Here is an 18762-nt window from a genome sequence, read left to right as displayed (position 1 = left end):
ACAAGTGAGTTTTGAAGAACTTAATGGTGTAGAGGGAACAGTCAGTTCCATAAGCCTTTCAGCTAAAACAGCTTCAGTGAAATCACATTCCATAACTATTGATACTTGCCTACAAACTGGTTGGTTATTTCGCCCGGTTGTCGTGAATTCATGTTGTATTAACTCAATATTTAAGCTGATCTTCTAAAAGCTGGAAAATGTTAGCATCTTTGCAGTCATCATTAGAAAGATCAGAAGAATTGACTTTCCTTAATCATTTGTTTCACAAAACAATAACGTTTTTGGCTACCTTCAAGCTATTTGTTATTCCTTGAAGAAAATGCTTATTCCTTGTATAAATAACTGAAACTCTGACATGATGTCTGTGGATTGTCAAACCATGCTTGAAATGTTTGTTTTTCATTTTTCGATATATATGCTCTTTAAAATGCCAGTATAAAAATCCTTAATGCAGTGTAATGCTTTCATTGGTGTCTCCTTTGTTATATTTTATTGTTGCTTTAAGAGTGGCAGGTTTGTGCCTGTGCTTGGATCTCCTTCCAGAATAGAAGTTTTTCACATATGTCATCTTTTGTGGCTTTCACACTGCTTGAGAGAAGTACTCTTTGCTCCCTAATTCCAAGCCTCCTTTTACTATCCTTTTATTGTTTCATGCCTATAGGAGACATTTTAATGTTTCATTTTATGTTAGATGCCAATCTCTTTACATTCTCTGCCTTGCTTCTCTTATTTCTTTTCTCACTTCTTCTTTGAACTTCCTAATTTTAGCCTCATTTTTGCTTACATTATTCACCTGATATCTGATACAACTTACCCTCTATGTTTTTCATTATCCAGAAACTCTGACTTTGTTTGTTATCTTTTCACCTTTATAAGAATTTATGCCAATTATACTATCCTCTCTTTAAAGGCAGCCAGTTTTCTAGTTACAGTTTTGCCTATATGTTCCAGATTCCAGTTTATCTGAGCCAGATCGAATCTCATCTTATTGAAATTGGCTCTCCTCCAATTAACTGTTTGCCCATGTCTTTTGTCAAAGCTATCTTGAGTCTCAAGGTGTCTATCTTCCAAGTGTTCCCTGACTGACACTCGGTCCACTTGATTCACCAAAAGTGCATGCAGTTTTGTCTCCTCTACCATTGAAACATACTGATGTAAAATTTCAAGAAATCTTTTCTCTCTTTGCCCTTGTGAATAAAATCTGTGAGCAAGAAAGGTGTAATTGAGCACAATGAGGGCACAGCCTGACCTTCTGAGCTTCCATTACCCTTGGCTGCCTTGGCCCTTTCCCTGCTTCACACGTGAGCCCAGGATTATAAGATTAGACTCCCTACAGTATGGAAATAGGCTCTTCAGCCCAGTAAGTCCACACTGACTCTCCAAAGAGTAACCCACCCAGATCTATACCGACCCCTGACTAATGCACCTAATACTATGGGCAATTTAGCAATTCACCTGACCTGCACATCATTGGATTGTGGGAGGAAACCCACACAGACAATGTACAAACTCCACACAGACATTGTTGATGGTGGGAATTGAACCTGGGTCCCTGGTGCTGTGAGGTGATAGTGCTAACCACTGAGCTATATTCCACCCCAGACATGAGCAGCCATTTCAAAGAATACTTTAGAATACACAGATAAGAGTACACAGAGTTATGAATGGACATTTAAAAGAATATTTGAAAATACCCAGAATAGATACATTCAATTAAAACAAAAAAGTTCTGAGGGGAGGATCTACCATTCATGGTTAACTGAAAAAGTTAAAAGTTGAATGAAAATTAAAGACAAGCACATAATTGTGCAAAGATAGTTGACAGGTCAGAAGATTTGACAAAATATAAAAGCAACAAAGGAAGTCTAAAAGATGAATGAGGGAAGAGAAGTTAGAGTATGAGAAAAAGCTAGTTAGGAATACAAAAGTGGAGTTTCTGTTGACATATAAAAAAGAAGAAAAACTGAACCAAGTGAGTATTAGTCCTTTAAAATTGAGCTTAGAAAATTATTCATGGAAAATAAGGTGATGGCAGGTGAATTGAACAAATAATTTCCATTGGTCTTCACTATAGAAGATACAAGTAACATTCCAGATGTAGCTGTAAATTAGGAGATGGAATCGAGGGAGGAACTGAAGAAAATAGCAGTCACCAGAGGAGATACTGAGCAAATGGTTAGAGCTATGAGTTGACTTATCTTGATGGAGGTCATCAAAGGGTTTGAAAAGAAATAATTAATGAAAGGGGTTTTAAGTTTGGAAAAGTCTCTGGATTCTGAGAATGTTCCATTAGATCTGGAAATAGCAAAGGCCAACATTTTTATTCAAAAAGGGAGAGAGAAAGTAGGAAATGACAGGCCAGTCAGCTTTACATGCATCATAAGAAAGATGTCAGAAGCTAGTTTATTAAAGACATTTTAACAAGGTTTACAAGAGGTTTGAGATAATAAGGCAGAGTGTACATAGTTTAATGAACGGGAAATCATGTTTAAGCAACATTTTGGAGTTCTTTGGCGAAGTAATGTATGATGTGGGTGATGGATATAGATAGATTTCCAGAAGACATTTGAAAAGGTGCCACATAAAAGTTTATTCTGGAAAATAAGTGCTCCAACTATGGGCTTAACATATTGACAGAAATAGTTTGGCTAGCTAACAAGAAACAGAAAAGGCATGAATGGGTCAGTTTCTGGTTGGCAAAATGTAAGAATTGGTGCACCACATTGATCAGTATTGAATGCGCTGATTTTTTTTACCTTTTATATAAATGACTTGGATGAAAGTGACTAAAAGATTAGATGCTAAATTTGCTAATGACACAAAGACAGGTAGGAAAGTAAGTTATGAAATGGAGATAAAGAGGCCACAAAGGATATAAATAGGTTAAGTGAGTAAGCAAACATCTGACAAATGGAGTATAATGTGCAAAACTGAGAAATTGTCAATTTTCTCAGGAAGGATAACTGTTTTTTATTTAAACAGTGAGAGGTTGAAGAACTCTGCCATGCAGAGAGATATGAATGTCCTAGTGCATGAGTTATTTAAGGTTAATATACTGCTACAGCAAGCAGCTCTAGAGGTGTTAATACAATATTATTATTTATTGCAAAGGGAATGCAATAGAAAAGTAAGGAAGTCATGCTTCAGTTATATAGAGCATTGATGAGACCGCACCTGGAGTACTGTGTGGAAAATTTGTCTCCTTATTTCAGGAAGGATGTGGAAGCAGTTTAGAAAAGTTTATTGACTAATACCAGAAATGGGCAGGTTGTTTTATGAAAAATGGTTGGACAGGCTAGGTTATTATCTATTAATGTTTCGAAGAGTAAGAAGTGACTTAATTGAAACATGTGATCCTGAGGGGTCTTGACCAATGGATGTAGAGGCGAAGTTTCCTGTTGTGGGAGAATCTAAAATGAATAGTCACTGTTAAAATGTAAGGGGTTTCTTATTTAAGACAGGCATGAAGATTTTTTTTCTCAGAGGGTCGTGAGTCTTTGGAACTCTTCATTGAAAGGTGGTGGAAACAGAGTCTGGAAACCATTTTATGGCGGATCTAGATAGATTTTCATTAAGTAAAATGTGAATGTTAATCAATGGGAGTCCGGATTGTGCTTCAGTGAAATTAGCCACAATCATATCGAATGGTGGAGCAAGTTCAATTGGCCTCTTCTTGCTCCTAATTCCTATCTTTATGTGTAAGTGATCTGATAAAGTGACCCTAATCTGTTTGAACTGAAGACTGAGTAAGGACCAGGAATCCTGGCCCTCAACAAGCCAGAGCAGCCAGTAACTGGTGAATCTAGTGCCAGGGCCAATTGTGCACTCCCACTCACTGTTCAAGAGGTCTGTATCACTGTACAGAAGTATCACTATCTAATAACTGTCATTGCATCACTTCCCAGGGACCATGATGATGAAGTCTCAGTGGTAGAGGCTTGCAAAAATCTAAATCAGATCAGTGGGCTCAAAGGAATGGGAAGGTAAGTCAATAACCTGCTTGGATTGGCTAATCGAGTCCATCAAACCCTCAGGGGGCATGAAAATATCAGCTTTATGCAATATCTAACCTTTACTGTACCTGTCATGGGAGCATTTTTATGGCATAATGTAGAGGATTGATTCCATATTGTTCCTAATCTGGGCGTGCTTGATAGAATAGTGGAAAGGAAGCTTTACTATGTATCTTGCCCATGCTGCCCTTGCCTTTGGAGTATTTCTTGTGACAGTAGGATGGAAACCCTACTATTCAGAGTATTCCAGAGTATAGTTAACATTTATACTCCATGTTTATTTGCTAAGGTACATCAGTGTTTAACTGTTATGACTAAACATAAAGATGCAGATAAATGAAAAAGGAAATGTTTAATTTAGGTTTAGATGAACCTTCCATTCAAGCATTTACTGTTATCTTTCTAACTCTGTCTTGCAAATTACCTTTCTTTTGTAAATGTTAGCATTGATACTAGCTCCACTGTTGCTAAGGAAAACTCCAGATTCTCAGATAGAGACTGATAGCAATGATACCAGGAAATGAGGAGTTTTCCCTTAATGGCCCTCACCCCAGCTGCTTTCAATCCACACTGTCCATGCCCCCCCCCCCCCCCCCCCCCCCCCCCCCCACCTTTTCCCCAATAATCAGGGGGACCTCAATCAGGCCTTCTTTTCTCTACAGAAACTACCCAAGCTTATCCAGCCTCTCTTCAAAGCTACACTGCTCCGTCCCAGGCAATATCCTGGTGAATCTTCTCTGCACTGCCTAATTAATTTAAACCACCCTGTATTTAATATTCCCTTTCTCAGATCTAATCCATTTTGCTGATTGTTATTCTGATTGTAAAGATACTTCAAACAGATCGTGAAGTCTGCTCGAACTAATGGCGCCATGGGATCTCAGGAAGAAAACGATGATTTCCTCGGTTGCCTGGATATTCCAATTAGTGTAAGTCTGACATTCAAAAGAGGGAACGGGGCCGGGAAGCCAGCGAGTTTAAAAGCAATCTTCTTTCCCAAACATCACCATTACCATGGTCTCTGGGATGTTTCAACTGATGCAGATGCATACAAGACAAAAATAGAGGTCATGCCACTAAGACAAGACAGCAGCCAGTACACTCACTACAATTGCACTTCTCCATACATCTCATAAAAGCAAAATGCATACACTATCAAAACAATTTTAACTTTCCCAAGTTACTCAATCTACATATAATTATTGATAGTGATATATATATATATATATATAAACGATGTAGATGAGCATGTGGGAAGGATGATAAATAAGTTTTCAAATGACACGAACATTGGACAGGTGGTTGACAGTTAGGAATGAAGTCCTAGATTACAGGACGATATAGACGATTGGTCAGATGGGCAGATCAGTGGCCATTGGAATTTAACCCTGATATATGTAACCCTGATATACCCTGATATATAGATGATGCACTTTGAGTACTCCTTTGTCTTATTACTTCTTCCAATGAATGGCAGGACATGAGGAAGCTCAGAGGAACAGAGGGATCTTGGGCCGCTTGTCCATAGATACCTGAAGGTATCAGAACAGATGAATAGGGTAGTTAAGAAGATCTATGGGACACTTGGCTTTATCAGCTATGGCATACATTATAAGAGCAGGGAGGTAATGTTGGAACTGTACAAAACTTTGGTTAGACCACAGCTGGAGTATGCTGTGCAATTCTGGGATGCGGCAGTTCAGCTATGAAGAGAGGCTGGGTAAGCTTGGGTGTTTTCTATGGAGCAGACAAAGCCTGATTAAGCTGTATAAGATTATAAGGGACAAGGACAGGGTGAATAGAAAGCAGCTGTTCCCCTTCGTTGAAGGATTGGTTACAAGGGGGCATCATTTTAAGGTGAAAGGCAGAAGATTAGAGGGGATTTGAGGAAATGTTTTTTTTTCATTCAGAGGGTGGCGGGAATTTAGAATGCAATTCATGGGAGGCTAGTTGAGGCAGGAAACCTCACAATTTTTAAAAAGTACTTGGATGAGCATTGGAAATGTCGACCAACTTCTGGAAAGTGGGGCTAGTATAGATTTAGAGGAATAGTTTTTGTCAGTGCAGACTCAATAGGCCAAAGGGCCTCTTCAGTATTTTATGTTTCTATGATTCATTTCGAAAAAAGCTCTCATTCATTCGCAGAGCTGAGTTAACTTGTCGGTTCCCTGCTGTAAATCTCTGTACATGCATTGTTTTTAAATCATGCAGATCTCCTAATGGTGCACACATTGTCATTGATTGTTCATCTCTATCTGCTGAATTGCCAGAGTAATGTTCCTTATCTGGGGAGTGTTATTCCCATGGTGAATGTTGTCACTGTAATGACTGTTATTCCTGATCCCCATTTCTGCCACTGGGGAATGCTGAACCTCTGGGACTGATGGCCATTCTGTACTATGTGTAGGCTTGCTGGTCAGCTGACTGCAGTGAAGGCACAATTGCTTTATGTAGATGTCTACAGTTGCAGCGATATACCTGGTTATTCATGTTCACTTTGTTGGATGAAGATGACAATAGCTCTGCTCAATTCCAAATATGCTGTGTGGGTTGACTTTTGTTGAAAGTCCTCTGACTGGCTTTCCAGTGGTCAGCTTTGGCAATGACTTGGCAGTTTTATCAAGTAAAATTTGGATTTCTGTTATTTCACCATGAATTGATCACTCACACTTGCTCTACTTCTGGTTTCAATAGTTTTTTTGCTATTGGAGAGATAGCATTGGGTGTGACAGGATATTAGACTTTGGATTGGACTCTCAAGAATTAGTCTGTACAAATTTCTGCTGCATTGCTTATTTTCCTTCAGATCCGTTTGGTGATTTTCACTGATTCAGCTTTTCCATTTGGCCTGTGATAGTGTATAGATGATGTATAGTTTTGAATCTCTCAATTCTTTATAAATTCTTCACTTGTAAATTGAGGACAATTGTCACTTTTCTAGATTTTTTTTTCAGTGCTACCCTGCTGCTGCTAATCCAGTCTGTAGGAATTTGAGGGCATCTGGAACTCTCCTTGACAATTGATCTCATACTTTAATCCACTGCAAGATGATATTTACCAGGATGATATCTGAGACTTGGAAAACTATCTTTGTAATCTTTCAGAATTTATTCAGCTGTCAATGGCTTAGTGGCCTGCAAAAAGCTGCAGATTTCTTCAGGTATGCTGACAGATACAGTTCCAGGCTTTGGACTTGCTTCAGCTGAGATGTCTGGATTTTGCTTAATGTTCATCTTTGTTCTTCCCAATGATTTGACCTCTCAACTTCATTTGTCCTCTTTAGGTTAGTATTGTTCCATCATATAGCCTCAACCTCACTTTTTGAGGGCTTCATTTTTGGGCCATAGTCTTACATCATTTTGCACAGATTGGCAACACCCATTATTTTGCACAAAGCTGTCTTAATGCTCTCCCTCTATAGTCATCATTCCAGTAGTCTCATAACTTTCCAATATATTGTTCTAATTCCATTGAGAATGTGTCTCAATGTAATATCAAGTCTCATCTGTTCTCCCATTCACACACTCTAGCTGATGATTGACAATCTCTGAGCTTCTTTGGGAGTAGGTTTCTCCTCTTTGCGCAGACATGCTGTCACTGCACAAACATATATGCCTAAGACAATCCTGTCTCTGATGAAGTCATCTTTCAGTTATCCAAACTCACAGGATCCAGCTAGATGTGTATGTTTGGTCACATGCTGATCAGCCACTCCTCTTGAATTTTGATGATTAAAAACATTTATAAGTATCATATGGGTTTCAAAGTCTTCAACATAACTTTGGTGTGGCTTTTCTGCTCCTCAGGGAGATCTGAGCTAGAATATATCTTGATGCTCTCTTTCACCAACACACATAGCGGAGTTGCTAATCTGATTTGTTCATTATTATTTCACTCGGTAGCTTTTTCATTTCTTTCCTGATGAGAATGGGAAAAAGTAATCCCAATTCTTTTTCGTATTTCTTTTATATCTCCTTTCATTTCTATAGCAGCAGGGAGCAGAAATGCATAGCGATTTTGACTCACCCAGTAATTCAAAGTTGCAGACTGCCTTTTTTAAACTTCTTCCTTGTTGTTTCTTTCAGTAGCTGGCCCTCCCTTCAGCTTTCAAGCAATATCCTATTACTCCCTGAGAGACTATAAATCTATCTATTCATCTTGATTATAGTCACTGATGGAATACCACAATCTTTGGGGTGAGAATTGCAAAGGTTTTAAACCACTTAAGTGAAGAATTTCTCTCAATTATTGTCCTAAATAATTGAAGACTCATCATGAGACTGTATAACATGTGTTCTAGATTCCCAAGTTCTGGGGCGGCAATCTCTGCAAATACCCTCAGAATCTTCAATGTTTCAATGAAGCAATTTCTCATTTTTCCAAACTCCTTCTAAACATAGACAGTTTGGTTCAGTCTACTCAGCCTCTCACCTTTGGATAATCCTCTCATCCCAGAAAACAATTGGTGAACCTTCACGGTACTGCCCTCGAGGCAAGCATATCTTTCTTAGAGTTGGAGTGTTTTTCCTAAACTGGAAATGTCAATTACTAGGGACATACGTTGAAGGTAAAAAAGGGGAAGTTTAAAGGGGATGTGAGAGGCACTGTATATGGTAAGTGCCTGGAATGTGCTGCAAGAGAAAGTGGTAGAAGCAGACTGTACTGTTCTTTGTCTATGGGAACTGAAACAATATTTTGGATATGGACCACCAAAGTGCTATTAAATTGTAGCAATATTTTCTTATTCTTGGGTATTCCAATCACCTTGCAATAGAGGTCAAAAGTGATTTGCCTTCCTAAACTATTACTTTGGTTGCAAGAAAAATTACTCTGTTCCTTGTAGAAGGCACTCTAAATATTAACAATTAAAAGTATCATGCCTTTTTTAAAAAAAATACATTTTCCATTTTTACTACTAAAACACGTAACCTTACACTCCCCCACATTTAACACAATTTGCCAGCTTGTCTACTCACTTAAACCCACCTATACTATTTTATAGCTGGCGGGTCTCCTCAATGCTAACATTTTCACACAGCTTTGTTTCAACTGTAAATTTAGATGCATTACTCGTGGTGTCTGTCTCTAAGTCATTAATATAGACTGACAAAAGCTGACCACCCTGCACCAACCCAGTTAAAGCCTTGATGCCATCTTGCACGCTAACCTTGTGCATGACATTTTATAAATCATAGAATCCCTACAGTGCAGAAAGAGGCCATTCAGCCCATCAAATCTCCGATGAATATCCCACCCAGAGCCCATCCTATCTTCGCAATCTGACATGGGTGTTTTTATCATGGCTAACTCACCTAACCTGCACAGTATAAGGCAATTTTTAAGCATTGCTAATCCACCTCACTTGCACATCTTTGGACTGTAGGAGGAAATCAAAGAGCCATACGTTGGGAGAACATTGCAAACTCCATGCAGACTGCCACCCTAGGCTGGAATTGAACCCAGGTCTCTGGTGCTATGAGGCAGCAGTGCTAACCACTGAGCCATTGTGCTGCCCCTTAGCCAATGTGTTTTGCAAATCCAATATATTACATCTGCTGGTTCCCCTTTATTTGCTTAACAAGTTAACAAGTTTAATCTCAAAACCCTAATAAATTTGTCAAATATTATTCATATTTTATGAAACTATGTTAAAATTTCTAAATGCATCCTTAAGACTTTCTTAATAATATTAACAAAGTAATTTTGGAAAATCATTAACATGCATTTGCTATCTCTTCAGCTATTTATTTTTAAAATTCTTGATGTAAACCATCAGGTCTTAGCAATTTCCATAGCTTTTATTTCCATAGGTTTCTCCATGACACTTTCCTCTGCTGCCATTAATTACCTTGAGTTCCTAAGTCTTATTAGCTCCTTATTTATCCTCTATTTTGGATGATCATTGCAGGGAAATCAGATTTCATATCGGTGAGGTGCTAACTGATTTTTAAGTTGAGAGGGTTAGGGAGTGTCAGGTAACCCAACTCCAGAAAATCCACCCAGCGACTCTGTAATATCAAGTAGATCTAAACCAATTTATACCATGGGTTCATCTGTGTTATTATCAATGCTTCATATGTTCAACGAAAGAGCATAGTTTTTTTTTAACTACTCTAATACTTCTAATCTGACTGCATGCTTGGTTAGCTCAGGTGGCTGGGTTGCTGGTTTATAATACAGATTGATACTAACAGTGTGGGTTCAATTCCTGCATTGACTGAGGTTACCATGAAGGGCTTTCCATTTCAATCTTTTCCCCATGCCTGAGCTGTGGTGACCCTCAGGTAAAACCACCACCAGTTACCTCTCTGTGGTGACAGAGTAGACTATAGCAGCTGTATATTTGGTCTTTATCCTAAGGCCAGACTGTGACTCAGGCTTCATCTGAGGTTCTAGGCTGCAGTTGGTATTTCTCAGATGACCATTTATGGTACCTTGTAGTATATGTTAGCTCTGCCAGTATGTGGTACTGGGTAAGGGATATTTGAGGTAGTTAACTGCCACCAATCCTACTTTGTGTTGGGCCTATCCAGTGATTAGTGACATAACAGCCTAGAATATTTGCAGATGAGGCACTATTCTTGGGTAACAAGAACATTTACGGTATTTATTTATAAATACAACTACATTTTGTCAGGTGTACATACTCAGACTTTAGGGAGTTGGTACAGATACATATGCTCCCTCCAAAAGCTGGACTAGAACTTCTGGTCTCCACCTACAGACTGTGTATAATATCAGTAGAATGGGTGGAGCCAATGTAACATGAACATTAACCTTTTCAGAACCATTACCTAATGCAAATGTTTGAATTCTTTCCGTTCCATTGTCAGGACATTCCAGTTGGAGGAATCAATGACTGGTTTAAACTGGAGCCTCGAAAAAGCTCTTCTCGAGTACAAGGAGACTGTCACCTCATCTTAACGCTGATCATGTCACAGGTAATGGGCTGGCCAAGACACAAAGTTACATTAAGGGAGATAGAGATAGAGGGTTTATCTTGAGTTATTGAGGTATTGTCAAGTGTTCTTAATAAGCCCATTCAAATAAGCTAAGACAGAATCCTGACAGCATTTAGTTAGTAAACCTACTGCCTCGCAGTGAGAACAGGAAATTGCACTGTCTATATTCACGCATCAAACAGAGTTACTTGTCTGAAGTATGAGATTGAAAAGTTCCCCAAGTGTCAAAGAAGGGATCTGTACCTCAGTAAGAGTCAGCACCTTTAGGAAAGGAGGGGATCTGTACCATAGTTTGAACTAACGCCTTCAGAAGAAGAGGAACCTGTACCCTACTGAGAGTCAGCACCTTCATGAGATAAGGGAACATACATCCCAGTGACTGTTAGCATTCAGAAGAAGAGAGGAAAGTAGAATAAAATGAGTTATGAAGACTGCTGTCACAGTTACCTGTTTTACAGAGAGATACGGAGCTGTGTAAGAGGATGTGTGGTATGAGAATCCATGAATTGTTGCTGAGGCAACTGTTGGAGATTGAGCACTCCGATTTCCAGGTAGGTATTACTTCATTACAATAGAGTAGAACAATTGGAGCTGTGACTGGCTTAGGTGGATATTGTATACCAAAATATTTGGTATCTCTGACACTCCTATCCTTTAGTATTTGTAATTAAATCCTTTGTGCAATCATCACGTGTAAAAATCCTTGGTTGTATCACATGAGATTTATAATTAAAGCATTATAGTTGATGGGTGGGTACTGATGAGTTGATATCTCTTATATGTTACTTTGTGCCCTTAACTGTGGAGACAGGGCCAATGGAGAAGGTGTGAGTCGCAGGGGAACAAACTTAACTGTGGTTCCCTTGACCTGGAGAATCTCCTGCCACTCACTGACTTCATTCACATCTGTAGAATGGACACAGGGTGAGGGGCCAGACAGTTACTGGGACCTGGGAACTGCATGGGAACTCCGCTGGCTCAGACTGGTACCATCATAATGGTGTAAAACATCCTTGCCCCCAGAGTAACCTTGAGACAGCCCAGAACTAATTTTGTTACTTCTCCTTCACCACAGGATGACCAAAACAGCTGGTCTGGCAAACTCAGCAAACATGCTGTGACCATTCTTGCCCACCATGCCATGCAATTTGACCTTTCATTTCTCCAGAAAGCAGCTGTGTGAGTACAATCCCTATATTAACTTCTACCCTGTTGGCATTCAGAAATGTTTAACAAATAGTTTAGCAGTGAAAACAGTTGAGGAACAACGGAAGATGTTTAATAAACTATTTCTTGGCTCACAGCAAAGATATATTCCAGTGAGAAAGAAGGATTCCAAAAAGGAGATCAGCTAACCATGGTTAACCAGGCAAGTTAAAGATAGTATCGACTTAAAGATGACCAAAATGTACTAAAGAGGGAGAAGATAAACTTTGAGGGGAAACTTGCAAGTTTGAACCACTTCAGATAGCAAGAGCTTCTTTTAAATATATAAACACGAAGAGAGAAGCCAGAGTGACCGTCCCTTCGAGAATGAGTTTGGGGAAATAATAGTGGGGAACTGGGAAATGGCAGAGGGGTTGAATAAATCCTTTGCATTTGTCTTCATAGTGGAAGATACTAATAGCATTCCAAAAGTACCAAATAATCAAGGGCAAAAGGAGAGAAAATAAATATAATAATTATCACTAGAGAAAAAGTGCGAGGGAAATTAATGAGGTTAAAGGCTGGTAAGTCCCTCGACCAGATGGGATGCATCTGAGGGTATTCAAATTAGCAGCCATAGAGCTAGTGGATGCTCTGGTAGTAATCTTCCAAGAATCCTTAGATTCTGAAAAGGTCCCAGAGAATTGGAACACATCTTATTGTATCCAAGCCTCCTTATCCACTGTTAAGGCTGCTAAAGCTGTTGTTATCTCCTCTCTCTCTCCATGTCTTCTAATATTTCACAGTCCTCCACCCTGATATATATCTGTATCATCTTATTCCATTGTGAAGGACAATGCAAATTATTCATTGATGACCATGGGTCCATGTCTTCCAATTTCACCCAGGTTACTTCTATGTCTCAAATGGACCATATCTTTTCCCTAGATATTCCCTTGCTTTTTATATATTTAAAGAAAAACCTTTGAGTTTTCCTTCCTACCTACCCATGCTTTCTCATGCATTTCCTTTATTTTCCTAATTTCTTTTTTATCATACCCTCTTCAGCCTTCACCTACACCCTTTAATATTCCTTCAGGGACTTTGCGTATTGAGCCCTCAGTACCTGTCATAAGCTTGCCTTTTTTTTAAATTTTAACCTTTATATTCTTTAACAAGCATTCTTTTGTCTTGGTTCCCCTTTTTTTCTTCATGGGAACATTTTTGCTCTTTCCTTGTTAAATATCGCCTACTGTTCTGACACAGTTTTATCTGCAAATAGTTGCTCCCAGTCCCTTTAGGCTGAATCGTATGTTAGTAAAATTAGCCTTTCCCCAATTTATTACTAGTATTCCAAGTCTATCCTTATCCTGTTCCATAACTATCCTAAATCTAACAGAGTTATAGCTACTATCTCCAAAATGCTCCCCTACTGATGTGTCTTCCATTGCCTGGGTTCATTTGCAAATATTAGGACCCGAACTGCATGCCCCACTCCACCTCCTCCTCCCTTGTTCGACTTTCTATGTACTGGCTGAAAAAAGTTCTCCTGGATGCCATTTAAGAATTTTGTTCCCTCTCCACCTTGCACATTAAAACCAGTCCAGTTAACATTTGGGTTGATAAACCCCCCCAACTATTACTGTCTTACTATTCTTACTCTTGTCTGAAATTTGATAACATATTTGATCCTCTTGAGCTTTGACAAAGGGTCAGTTAGACTTGAAACATCAGCTCTTTTCTCTCCTTACAGATGCTGCCAGACCTGTTGAGATTTTCCAGCTATTTCTCTTTTGGTTTTGATCCTCTGTCTTACCCTACTGTTTGTTTGGGCACTATAGTACACACCCAATAGCATGTGTGACCTTTTGTGTATTTTACTTCTCATGATATGGCCTGATTTGATGATTCTTTCAAGGTATCATCACTCCTTACTGCTATAATTAATTCCTTGATCAATTTTGTGTCTCCCTCTCCTTTGCTATGCCATTGTATCTTGTTTGATTGGTCTGTAATCAGAAATATTGAATTGACAATCTTGCCCATCTTTCAGTCAAGTCTCAGGCATGGCTGTGATATTATATACTCATGTGCCTATCTGTGCCCTCAACTTGTTTATCTTAATTTTCAGGCTCCTTTGCATTGAATTACATGTAGATTTACTTCTATCTTATTTAGTCTGATTCTTCTGCCTTTGGACTTACGTGTATTTCAATTTCTAATTTGATTTCAGCTTTTTTCACATAGAGGCTGATAAACGGTATGCAAATAAGATGCACTCAAATGTTCCCTCATTAACCGACTGGCCTTCAGGGGTCAATATTATGCTCAATAGTATGACCTGTGTCCTATTTTAGCAACACTGCTACCCACTCCCACAGCAATACTCTTGCTTCCACTTCCAACCAATGTCTTGCTTATGCGGGCGTGTCTCAACAAAGCAAAGTAATTTGAATTATCCATAACATGAATATCTATTTTATATAAATATGCCTCCTTTACTGCCCTTTTGCTCTAGCCATTCTGAAGATCTGTTACGCTCACGGCTTCTCCCCTTTTGTCAACAACGTTAATACCATCATTTTCCAGCATTACTCAGTTCTGAAGAAGAGTCATGGGACTTGAAACGTTAACTCTGTTTCACTCTCCACAGATGCTAGCAATCCTGCTGACTTTCTCCAGCATGTCCTGTTTACATTTCAGATACAATATGAATGAAGGGGTTAAACTAGCTTTAGTTAGTTAAGGGTTCAGTCATATCGAATGGAAAAAAATGAGACATACAGAAAGTCAAAGCTAGTAGTGTATAAACAGCAGTATCAGCAGGATAGTGCTGGCCTTGGGTGGAATACAGACAATGACTTGTAAACGGTGGCACAACAGTAAATATAAACAAAAACAGAAATTGATGAAAATTCTCAGCAGGTCTGACGGCATTGGTGGAGAGAAATTAGAGTTAACGTTTTGAGTCCAGAATTTTTCTGAGGAAGGGTCACTGGACTGAAATGTTAACTCTGATTTCTCTCCACACATGCTGCTAAGCCTGTAAAAATTTTCAGCAATTTCTGTTTTTGTTCCTGATTTCGAGCATCAGCAGTCCTTCCAGTTTTTTTTATCCAGTAAAAAACATAAGACACCAAGATGAAGAAACTAGGAAATGGAACACGTAATGTTTTGTATAAAATTTGGAGTTGTAAGGAGCCAAGCAGAGTTGCTTTTACATTGTTATAACACACAAAGACAGACAGCCAAATCAAATCAGCCTCCCTATCCCTGTATTTGCAACACAATAAAATTAAAACATTCAATGAGCCTCAAAATTGATTCCAGTACTTCCTAACCTGACCTTTTGAATAACCAGTACCAGACCTTTCTGAATAACTGCTACTAGATAGCAGCTTAAACATAGGAATTAACAATTTATTAACATTACAGAAACTTCAGCAGAGCAAAGTTAAACAAGATAATCAAATTAATGTCTATGATTTAAATGCAATCTTCTTTGATTCTAGACTTCGCTCACACAAAGACAGATAGACAAACAGATTATAGTTAAGAGAGAAATCAAAAGAAAAATAAATTAGACATATCTGGCCAGCTAACTGAAGCAATGTCCACAATCAGTAATATCACAGACACATGGGATTGTATCTTGCTTGGTTTCTGAGGACACTGGCCATTGCAGATAGCTTCAAGTCTGAAGAATATTTATCTAGTACTTATAACTGAGGGTCTATTCTCTGATCTTTCAATAAATTGATAACGGAAGGATAACCAGAGAGCAATCAGATCTCCTTCTTTTAGCTTTACAAATCTTCTGACAAAACACACAGTTCAAAGCCAGTTCAAGCTTTTGTTTCTCTTTCTGTTTCTCTTTCAACATTTTCTTTGTTAGTCTGATTGGCACCCATTAACATTCAAACATCTGCCATCTGTTTGGGCATAATAACTCTCTCGTCAAAAAATCTAAAAATTACTTTTAACAAAAATCAGTTAGCAATTAACCTTCAGGCCTGGCTTCATAAACTAATATCAGTTTGTTTCTTCTGCTCTTTCCTTTAAAAATAAGATTGATGCTCACAGTCCAAAACTCACCTTCGGTTCTCAGCTCACAGTTCACTGCTTCACGCCAAAAATGATAAAAATAAAAAAAAGGTCAGTGAGGGTTCTAAGAACACTTCACAACGATAAGACTAGCCTTCCTTACATATGCGTGAAAGCAAATAATCATTTGACCCATCTCCTGAGTCTTCTATCAATTTTTCAAGTTGTACAATTATAATGATATAGAGGCAGATATAAGGTTCTTATAACATCCCAACAAACATTTTACATGTATATACTGAAAGATTAGGAGGAAATGAACAGGAGCTGCTTCAAATAAAGTATTTATTTCTTCTCCTTGCAGTGAGTGGCAGGCATACAGCAAGCACCACCAGCTCCACTTCATGGACAGTGCTTTCCTTCTCCACCTCCTTGAGGAACTGGACCAGATGTTCCAGCCTGGTGTTCTTACCAAAGATCAGGTAAAACATTCATGTCAAAGCGCTTTTCCTCTGGCAACTATTACTCCCCTTATCCCCAGTTCTGTTCACTCCCTGGAAGGTGGTGACTTTTAATTCAGACTCCAAGTGTTGGGCATTCTTCAGTATTTCATACAAGTTATGAACTTTCAACTGTGAATCTAAACAGTGGCTTTGACAAGCTGTGTGTCTGTGAAATAAAGCACAAGATTTGACAATTTTATGTCACTAACTGTTTTTGACTGTTTTTGATCTGCATGTGTCTGTGTATGTGTGCATGTGTGTGAATCATGTAAATGTGTGCAGTAAGAATGCATGTGCACATATCTCTCTCACACACGCTTCCACTTTGAATATGGAAATATTACTGATTAAGATGTGCACCACGTGGTAGCTTTTATGTTCAGATTTCAAACTTTTCTTCTCAGTGAAATAATCAGTTTCTATGATTTTGTAATGTTATTCCAGTTCATGTGTTTTTCAAAATAGTTTGCGTTTGGGAGGTGAGAAATTTTGGTAAATAAAATAGGAACAGGAGAAGATCATTTAGCCCCACAAAACTCCGCCTGTTCCTTGATATTCTTCTAGGTAACAAACAAAAATGTATCAAATTCAGATTTAAACTTATAAATTGACAGTGGTGCATGGATAATATAAGTGGATACTAATCTAGAACCCTGGGCTAATGTTTTTGACACATGAGTTAAAATCCCACCACAACAGATAGTTACATTTGATGCCAATAATAATCAGGAATTAAAAGCTAGCCTGATGGTGACAGGGTAGCCATTGTCCTAAAAACCCATCTGCTTTAGTCGCATCCTTACCCGCTCCGGCTTACATGTGATTCCAGACCCATAGCAATCTGGTTGATTTAACTGCCCTCTGAAATGACCCAGCGAACCATTCAATTCAAGGGCAATAAATGCCAGCCTTGGAAGTGACACCAACAGCCTACAAACAAATAAACAAAAAAAATGTACTATAATGGGCAGAATGCTGCTCACTATACAACGGCACCCATCTTCACCTCAAGTCAGATCCATTTATTCCTGGCAAACACAATCTGCAGCAGTGTCTGATAGCAGAGGCCACGTCTCACAGATTAATGTCTCCTTTGTCATTGTTACTATAGTTATTTCATTCCCTTAACTTTGTTTTGTTGCAGGAGGAGTTCCTGAGTGACAGTTTTGTCCTCTTTATTGACTACAACTGGGAGCTGCTCCAGAGAATGAAGCAAGTCTTTCCCTTTAATTGTCCGACGGCATTACGACAGCTGGAACTGATGCTGAGGTAATACAGACGGAGGTGAGCCAGGCCAAACTGGGTGAGGCTAGACCAGTGTAGACCCAGAGTCAGGTCAAACCAGACCAGATTGAGCAAGGCCATACTATGTCAAGTTGAGCCAGGCAAAGCCAGAAAGAATCGGGCTGAAAATGTGTTGCTGGAAAAGTGCAGCAGGTCAGGCAGCATCCAAGGAGCAGGAGAATCGACGTTTCGGGCATAAGCCCTTCTTCAGGAATGAGGAAAGTGTGTCCAGCAGGCTAAGATAAATGGTAGGGAGGAGGGACTTGGGGTAGGGGCTTTGGAAATGCGACAGGAGGAGGGAGGTCAAGGTGAGGGTGATAGGCCGGAGTGGGGTGGGGGCGGAGAGGTTAGGAAGATGATTGAAGGTTAGGAAGGCAGTGCTGAGTTCGAGGGATTTGACTGAGACATGGTGGGGGGAGGGGAAATGAGGAAACTGGAGAAATCCGAGTTCATCCCTTGTGGTTGGAGGGTTCCCAGGCAGAAGATGAGGCACTCGTCCTCCAACCGTCGTGTTGCTATGGTCTGGCAATGGAGGAGTCCAAGGACCTGCATGTCCTTGGTGGAGTGGGAGGGGGAGTTAAAGTGTTGGGCTACGGGGTGGTTGGGTTGGTTGGTCCGGGTGTCCCAGAGGTGTCCTCTGAAACGTTCCGCAAGTAGGCGGCCTGTCACCCCAATATAGAGGAGGCCACATCGGGTGCAGAGGATGCAATAGATGATATGTGTGGAGGTACAGGTGAATCTGTGGCGGATATGGAAGTTTCCTTGGGGGCCTTGGAGGGAGGTGAGGGGGGAGGTGTGGGCACAAGTCTT

The 18762-nt window shown here is 39.4% G+C and overlaps 1 protein-coding gene across 1 annotated transcript in view; it reads left to right on the top strand.

The window, feature by feature from the left end:
- baiap3 (BAI1 associated protein 3) overlaps positions 1-18762 on the top strand; it is an 81695-nt gene that overhangs the window by 30478 nt on the left and 32455 nt on the right. The window contains exons 12-18 of the mRNA XM_043711073.1: positions 3906-3983; positions 4843-4942; positions 10847-10954; positions 11434-11526; positions 12051-12154; positions 16530-16647; positions 17813-17937. Coding sequence (XP_043567008.1) covers positions 3906-3983; positions 4843-4942; positions 10847-10954; positions 11434-11526; positions 12051-12154; positions 16530-16647; positions 17813-17937 — 726 coding nt within the window. The remainder of the gene's footprint in view (positions 1-3905; positions 3984-4842; positions 4943-10846; positions 10955-11433; positions 11527-12050; positions 12155-16529; positions 16648-17812; positions 17938-18762) is intronic.

Source organism: Chiloscyllium plagiosum, chromosome 21, assembly GCF_004010195.1.
Source record: "Chiloscyllium plagiosum isolate BGI_BamShark_2017 chromosome 21, ASM401019v2, whole genome shotgun sequence".
NCBI lineage: Eukaryota > Metazoa > Chordata > Chondrichthyes > Orectolobiformes > Hemiscylliidae > Chiloscyllium > Chiloscyllium plagiosum.
This window is presented reverse-complemented; position numbering and strand designations above follow the sequence as displayed.